At 39.7% G+C, this 8989-nt stretch overlaps 1 protein-coding gene across 3 annotated transcripts in view; it reads right to left on the reverse strand.

Moving 5' to 3' along the window:
- Positions 1-8989, reverse strand: part of Usp32 (ubiquitin specific peptidase 32) — a 173631-nt gene that overhangs the window by 12622 nt on the left and 152020 nt on the right. For all 3 annotated transcript variants that reach the window (XM_031354297.1, XM_031354296.1, XM_031354295.1), the window contains exons 27-29: positions 8364-8548; positions 5512-5598; positions 4383-4503 (exon numbers count right to left, since the gene is read on the reverse strand). In XM_031354297.1, the coding sequence (XP_031210157.1) occupies positions 4383-4503; positions 5512-5598; positions 8364-8548 (393 nt within the window). The remainder of the gene's footprint in view (positions 1-4382; positions 4504-5511; positions 5599-8363; positions 8549-8989) is intronic.

The raw sequence follows: 8989 nt of genomic DNA on the forward strand, positions 1-8989 counted from the left end.
AAAAACAAGTTAAAATGCCTGCTTATTACTTCACAATTTTGAAATCCTTAAGACAGTTTAAATGTGAACTAGCCTTCAAGAAAAGAGTAGTAAAAGCAAGTATATTTTAGGCAGAAAGAAGTATTAAAATACTGCATATGTTAGAGTTAGGAGAAATAATACAAAATAGTGAAGCCAGATATGGATGAAATTAAAAAAAGATCCAGAAGGGGCTAGAGAGATGGCACAGAGATTAAGATCATTGCCTGTTCTTCCAGAGGACCTGGTTTCAATTCCCAGCACCCACATGGCAGCTTACATCTGTCTGTAACTCCAGTTCAAGGGACTCTGACACCCTCACACAGACATACATGCAAGCAAAACACCAATGTACATAAAAAAGAAATCCTCAAAAAGAAAGAAAACCTCATCATGAGAAAAAAATAAACTAGACATTAAAGCCTAATATAAAACTCATTTGCATATCCACATGTAACAGACTTATCATTGTTTCCTGTCTCTGTTGCTCTGGAGGGTCTAGGAGAGTAAAGTGGATTGAATCTCTTATGCATACTAGGCAGGTAGTCTACCACTGAGTCACCTCAGTTTAATGAATGTTCTTTTTTCTGTGGTGGCAATAAAATGAACAGCAAATTTAAAAGAATAATGTATTTGTTGATACTACCTTTAATTTCTGGCCAAAACTTTTGGGTCCAGACAACCAGTATGATAAGCTTTGGGACAAGAAGGAGTTAAGTTTCGGAAGAGAATGCAAAGGCTAGGAGTGTAAACCAGCAGTGGAGTATTTGCCTTGGGTGTTTTGGGGCTCTGGCTTCAATCTCTAAAGGAAAATCATAAAGGAAAATCCTAAGTGCAAACAAAAAGAGAGAGGAGCATAAAAGTGGGAAGGGTGAAGTAGAAAAGGACTGAGAGAAGCACCAAGACAGCAGCAGTTAAGGATTCTCTCCCCAATCTCATACTCTTGCCTAAAACCCAACAAGCAATCAAGAACCCTGAGATGAGACTTGCTTGTCTCTATTGTGAAAGAGAAGGTAAGAAAGGCATGTCATCAGTGGCATGAAGGCTACCTGAGACTTCACGTATGAATATTCAAGTTTTTCTTCCAAGGCAGAGCCTGGACTACAAACCCAACAATGCCTGCTTCTTCCTGTTAAACTTCGCAGTGCTCACCAGTTGTGTCTCTGCCCTTCTTCCACAGGTGAACTGCTTATTTTCACCCAAGGCAATCTCCTAACTGTCCGCTTTACCTAAACTCCTGGGAACAATGGGCTGTTTGGATCGTAAATTGGCCATTTCATTTACTGCAGGTTTTCAGGTGAAACTTTTTCCCTACAGAGGAAATAGCTGAGTCACAGGCTGTCAAATATGTCAATAAACTACCAAGGGTGGAGTTCATGGGCAATAAAGGTTTTAACAGCGTATTACTATCTGGTCTAAAGAATTCCATTTAGAGGAACTTCAGGGGAAAAGTATGTTTTTATATTTAAGAGGATAATTTGTTTGGGTCTGAAAGCAAATCCATAGTGATAATGGACTAACAGTCTCTCAGGCTATTTCTGTTTCTCTGTGACAGGGTCTTGCTATGCACTTCAGCATAGCAAGTGCTATGCACTGACCACCCTAGGTAGCCAGGTGGCCTCAAATTCCTGTTTGAACTTCCTGAGAACAGATATTTTTGTTTGTTTGTTTGTTTGTTTTTCCAGTCAGGGTTTTTCTGTGTAGCCCTGGCTGTCCTGGAACTCACTCTGTAGACCAGGCTGGCCTACGAACTCAGAAATCTGCCTGCCTCTGCCTCCCAAGTGCTGGGATTAAAGGCATGCGCCACCACTGCCCGGCCTGAGAACAGGTACTCAGAATGTGCTACAAAGCTGGGGAGTTCCAAGGAACTTCTTCTGGACTCTGTGAGTACCAGGAACACAAGTAGTGCACAGACATATATGTAGGCAAACATCTAAATACATAAAAAGATAAAAAAAGAGAACACAAAGTTGAGAGAAAGAGACCTGTTGTAGGAAGTCTTGAGGAGCTTGAAAGAGGGCAGTTGAGGGGAGATGTGATCAAAATACATTGTATACATCTATGAAATTATAAATGAATAAAATATTAAAAATGTTTTACAAAATTAGAAAACTGGTATCTTGTTATGTAGTAAAAAATCAGTAATCATTTTTAGTGACTACATAATAATTTATATAAAGAATACATCATACTTTATTTAACCATACTTCTAATGTGGAGTAAACACATTATTTACTATTTTAAAAAATGCTACATAGTGAACAGAATATTATTTCCCAAGGAAAATTCCTAGATGGGAAATCACTGAAATAAAAAAATATAATGCAAGTGAGTAATAACCCCAATTGTGTAGCACACTCTTACATGACCTGCTAAGCAGGGGCAGCAACCACATTTAGTAAGAGCCCAGATTAGTCATGTTTTCATCCCCCAGTAAGACGAGATATCTAAATATCTCCAGAGTTCCCACTGTGCTGTATCACTGAAAGTGGAAGTGGATGAGACTGACAGGTTGCATGTAGGCGCTTCCTGTAAGTGATGTCCTCCACAGCCTCTCAGATTGCATAACAGGCTTGTTAAAAAGGGGAAGAGGTACAGATGGCTAAATAATCTATCTTTGAAAGGATCCTTGTCAGGATAATGTCCTGTTATAATTTGTGATGACAGAGACTTGTAAATCTGTCCATTACTAAAATTTTCCTTCTTCAAGGAAAGTATGGCTAAAGTTTCTCAAATGCCTTGCTACAGTGAGCCTGACCTATAATATCTTTTCACATTTTCCTTAGCTTTTAGCCTAGTATCTTTCTTCTTCTACCCATTTTGAGACAAGATTTTATGTAACACTGGCTGGCCTTGAACTTCCTGTGCATTCAATCCAGGCTTTGAACTCCTGATCCTCCTGCTTCAACCTCTTGAGTGCTAGGATTACAGGGTTATACTACCTTGCCCAGCTGGGCATAGTGACCATTTTGTTTTTTGGTAAAAGTCCATGGCATGCCAAGCAGTGGTGGTACATTCCTTTAATCCTAGCACTCAGGAGGCAGAAGCAGGTGAATCTCTGAGATCAAAGCTAGTCTGGTCTATACAATGAGTTCCAGGACAGGCAGGACCACACACACACACAAAAACCCTGCTAAGAAAAACAAAAACAAAAACACAAAAACAAAATCCACAGTACGTCCACTACTGGTACAAAGAGCTGGGTTTGTGGTGGTAAATTTGGGGATCTAAACAAGGAAGCAGCCTGGAACTGGTAGTCTTCTTATGCCTCAGCAGCATAAAAAGTCAGAAAAGTAAATTAAAGCTGGTGAGATGGCTCAGAAATTATGGGGCTTGCTGCCAAGCCAGAGGATCTGAGTTTGATCCTGAGACTCACATGGCAGGAGAAACATGTTCTCTCAAGTTGTTCTCTGACACCTATATGTATATGCCACACCAAAAAATAATAAATAAACATAATAAAAATAAAGAGCCAGAAAAATCAGTTACTATTATTAACTTACCTAAAGAAAATGCTTTTTATAAATAAATTTTTAACAAGAAGCATATAATAAATTCAATACAATCCATTAGAAAACCCTTTAATTTTGTTTACATCTCCACTAAATTCTTTTTGGGTTTTCCTTTTCTTTTTAGGTGCTGGGAATTTTAATATAGAGGTCTGCTCATGCCCAGTGGAATTAGATATGCCTTACCTAATATTATTTATTTATGTGCTATGTGTATTTCTCGGTGTGCATATCTGCACAGAGGCCATAAGATCACTAGATTCACTGAAGCTGGGGTTACAAAGGAGTTGTAAACCATCTGATGTGTGTGCTGAAACTGAACCCAGGATCTCTGTGAGTGCTGCAAATACTCTTAACTGCTGAGCCATCGCTCTAGCCTCTGAAACTTCTTTTAAAAACCTTAATTTTTTAAAAAAGATTTGTTTGTGTGTATTGGTATGGTGGACATGTAGGGCTGTATACTGTGTGAATGCAGTGCCCTTAGAAGCCAGAAGAATGTACTGGACCCTCTGGAACAGGAGTTGCAAACTCCTGCTATTAGCTGGCATATGGTACTGGAAACCAAACCCAGGACTTCTCCAAGAGTAGAAGTGTTCCTAACTGTTGAGCCATTTCTTTAGCACCACCTATAAACTTTCATAAACTGTTTTGTTCCAAGATTTGTTATTAATATTTCTAAATTTAATACCCTAATACAATTGATTCTAGAAGCTGAGAGGCAGGGAGCCAAGCAAACATGTCAGTATATCACAGAGAATGTAATTAGCTGTCCTTCTGACTTTAGTTTGTTATGATAGAGTTAAGCTGGGGACCATTTTCCATATAAACCTCATGGCGCACCCCCCCAGCACTCACTCTTTCCTGTGATGTTTGATAGCGGAGGTGAAGGGCTGTCGGGTCCCAATCCACGGCAATACAGGCATTTCCAATGAAAGCTCTGTCTTCTCCACAATCGATTTTACAGCCTCTGCAAAATCTAAAAGGGGAAAGCATTCACAGAGGAATAAATAATGAGGACTTAAAATATTCTCAATTAGAAATATTCTTTAATATGTCTTGGCTTCATACTCTGACAAATTCTAGTTTTAGAATCTGATAGATGAAGTAACATTAAGTTAAGAATTTTAGGAATTGCCAGGTAGTGGTGATGCACACCTTTAATCCCAGCACTTGGGAGGCAGAGGCAGGCGGATTTCTGAGTTCGAGGCCAGCCTGGTCTGCAGAGTGAGTTCCAGGACAGCCAGGGCTATACAGAGAAACCCTGTCTTGAAAAACCAAAAAAAACAACAAACAACAAAAAACAAAACCAAAAAAAAAAAAAAAACCCACAAGAAAACCAAAAAACCAATGCTTATCTCTTGTAAAATAGTACCTTATGCAAGTATGTATACAAATTTACGGAGGCAGGTACAAGGACAAGACACAGTCATGGCTCTAATGGCTACCATACTTCGTTTGTGGTTATGTCTATTACAGCTTCCTAAAAGCTGACTTTAGTACTATCAGATACTGTCCCTACTGTAGCAGCAATGACCCATCAAAGGCTTGTAAAACCTCAGGAAACATTACCAGTCAGGTTAGTGAACAGATTATGTTCTACTGGCTCAGACAGAGCATTTGGACTAATAATAGACATAAGTACATGACTGAAGCTACAATGCTCAGAAGGCTGAGCAATGGAGACTGAGATCAGCCTGGGCAACGCAAATGAGGCTATTTAAAAAGGACAAAAACCAAACCAAACCAAACAAATAAAAATGCTTATTATAGTTTATGAATTTGGAGTGGGATGTAAAAATTACATGTATAAAATTACATGCCTGAAAAACAAACTTGTACTCTGGATTTCACAAAGAGACAGACAATTCTCATGTTTATATCAAGCTTGTTATTATTCATTCTATTACATTCTATATCAAGGAATCTTATAAAGGCATTGTGTTTGAAACTGACTCTATGACACTGGTTTTACAGGTGACTTTACCTATACCATGGACACCAGGCACAGGAGTTCCCATCTTTCTGCACAACTCGGAGAGTGAATGGATACTGATAGCCCATGCTGTCATCACTGTAAGAAGAAGCACACCAAAGTCTAAGAAGCGGTTCTGGTTTGAGAGCTCTTTATTCTGTTATTCTGAGGAAGGCTTGCTTGCCTTCCACAGCATTGTGCCCCTACTGAGATTACAGGTGTGCACCACTGCACCTGGTTTAAACAATGTCATGGAGTGAACCCTAAGTCTTTTGCATGCCAGGCAAATTCTTTCCCAACTGAATGACATCCTCAACCCACCCAGAAGTCTTTGATAGTCCAATTTCTTTTTTTGTTTATTTTGTTTTGTTTTTCAAGCTTCTCTGCATTGCCCTGGCTATCCTGGAACTTGCTCTGTAGACCAGGCTGTCTCAAATTCAGAGATCCACATGCCTCTACCTCCTGAGTGTCTGGCACTCCAGGAGCTCTTTTTGTATAACCCAAATGACTACTAGCACATTCAACTAAGTCATTTTCTTTTGGTTAAAAATTTATTCCTTTTGAATTTGCTTTTTTGAGACAGGGTCTCTCAATGTAGCTCCAGCTCTCCTGTAGCACATTCAAAGCAAGTGAGCAGTAACCAAGGCATCCAAGCATCCAAAGAAAGGAATAAAAATGATCGAGGAGCACCCTAACAGCGGACAGAGCAGATATTAAGCTAAGATAGCCCTATCCCTCCTGTCACAGTTGGATACAGCTTTCAGCAGTAGGGATTATATCCAGGCTATTGTGCCTGCTAGGCTGGCACCAGATCACTGAACTTTATCTTTAGGTCTTCTTTCATTTTCATCTGGACATAGAGTCTCATACTAAGTTGCCCAGGCTAGCTGCAAACTCACTCCAGTAGAGGAAGGTCTAAGACTATTATACTATTGCCTCAGCCTGGGGAGCAGCTGGAATCATGGGAATGAGCCACTAGGCTTAGTTTCATATGAGATGTTCAAAGTCCCTTAACGGACCATATATTAAAGGCCTGGTTCCCACACTGGCACTATTGAGCAGCAGAGGAACCTTTAGGAGTCTAGGTCTAGAGGAACAAGTTGGGTCACACATCCTGAAGTGGATATTGGTTGGGATCTTGGTCGTTTTTTATCCTCCTGTTTCTTGGCCACACTGAAGTGAGCCCTTCAACTCCCCTAAATCCTGTTTCTCTGTTGTTTTCTGTCTCTCTTTATATTCTTACAGATACTTTTGAACATGCCTTTAAGCCTAGCACTTGAGGGGAAGAAAAAGGCAGATGTTCTACCAAATAGTTTTGAAATGTTCAGCCAATTTCCTATATAACCAAAATTCCTCCTGAAAATCTCCCAACCTTTAAAAGCTCCCAGTCTTTCAGTTTTAGGGTTAATATACACCCCACATTCTCCTGTGTCTGATGCTATTTTCTCAAATCCCACCTTAGGGAGATAACCCTGTCTGACAGAAAATAAAGCTTGTATAAAGCTTTTTGGGTTGGTGGTCTTTACTCTTGTTCAGTGGGAACAGAACAGTGGGCAGTGTTCAGTCTTTTTTTATTCAGTCTTTCTGACTTCGAACAATTGGTCCTTTTCTTTTGGTTAAAAATTTATTCCTTTTGATTTTTGCTTTTTTGAGACAGGGTCTCTCAATGTAGCTCCAGCTCTCCTGGAGCTAGTTATGTAGACCAGGCTGGCCTTGAATTCACAGATCCTTCTGCTTCTACCTCTTGAGTGTTGGAATTAAAGGTGTTCAACCATTTAGTCTTGACTGATCAGACATTACCGGATGCTTCCTTTTCCTTCCTCTCCTAACTTCTAATGTTGAAATGCTTCAGGAATTATGTTCTGGACATTTTTCTACTTAACATTTACTCTCTTAATCAACAGTCCCTCATCTTAGGGCTTTATATATCTACTTGTTGGTGGCACCTGTATCTCCAGCAAAGGACATTTAAATTCACTTCACACGTGCATAACAGCTATGTCGAGTGTAATCTGATTCTTGTCCTTGCTAAAACCTGCTACTTCTTTTTTTTTTTCTTTCTTTCTTTCTTTCTTTTTTTTTTTTTCTTCCAAGACAGGCTTTCTCTGCATAGCCCTGGCTGTCCTCGAACTCAGAAATTCACCTGCCCCTGCCTCCCAGGTGCTGGGATTAAAGGCATGTGTCTCCACTGCCTGGCCAACCTGCCCCTTCTTGAGCTCATTTCACAAAAGGACATAATCACTTACAAACCACTGCTCATACTGGAAAGCTATCCTTTTTCTCAAAAATCCATACCCAGTTCAGGAGCCAATCCAGGGAAAAGTCCTTACCCAGAAGTCCCTTAACTCAAATTAAATTCTACCAAATGTCACTTGTACTAAAACCACAAATCCATTAACTAATTTGCTTATGAATTATTCCCAGGTTGAAGACACACCTTAAACTAGTATCCTAATATCAAGACTCAATCACAAGGAATAAAACTTTTTTCAATTCTGTTATTATAGAAGCTAATTTTTCACTGCTACAATAGCAAAAAATGACCTGCAGTTCAACTTTGATAGATGACACCAAGTCTCAATGATTACATGTCTAGATATGTCACTTCCATTCTAAACAGAGAATTGAGATGATCTAAATTTCTTGATGAATTCACACTTTTGACTTTTATAACAAGAGAAGATAAGGATATTACTTGAGGCATTATAGGAGGGATTTAGGTGAGAGTAAAGAACAAAAAAAATCAGATAGTAGGATGGTTAGTTGATATATAAAACAGATCTTTTTTTTTAATTACAACATATTCATAAAAGCTACTCTTAGTATTTAGAAATCACAGGACTTAGCTTAACCCCAGAACCTACCAATCCTGTGCATGGTTACTAGCTTCTTGAGGTGGGAGCGGACTGGCCAATCGAGATACTTGAATCCAAACTGCATCATAGAGATCTTTTTTCCGGGTATGCACAGTACATGGAACAATCAGTGGCATTCCAAAGAGACTGGGGCGATTCTTCTGAGATGACAGGAAATACAGTTCTGTCCTCATCTATATGTACAAACAAGAGGACAGAGTTGACAAGACAGGCTGCCAATTAACATATATTCATAGCCATTGTCTTCCCCGCCTACCCCTAAGACAGGGTTTCTCTCTGTGTAGACCTGGCTGTTCTGGAACGAACTCTGTAAACCAGGCCAGCCTTGAACTCACTGAAATCCATTTGCCTCTGCCTCCCAAGTACAATGATTAAAGGTATGACACCATTACCACTTAAAGTGGAGACCCATTGAAAGGTTTAGTTACTGCTCATTTCAAAGTTAAACTAGGATTTCAGATAAACTCACACACAATGAATCATATGTAAAGACTGTTCAGCTGGGCATTGGTGGTGCACACCTTTAATCCCAGCACTTGGGAGGCAGACAGGTGGATCTCTGAGTTCAAGGCCAGCCTGGTCTACAGAGTGAGTTCCAGGACAGGGCTCAAAAA

Source organism: Mastomys coucha, unplaced genomic scaffold (assembly GCF_008632895.1).
Source record: "Mastomys coucha isolate ucsf_1 unplaced genomic scaffold, UCSF_Mcou_1 pScaffold5, whole genome shotgun sequence".
Taxonomy (NCBI): Eukaryota; Metazoa; Chordata; class Mammalia; order Rodentia; family Muridae; genus Mastomys; species Mastomys coucha.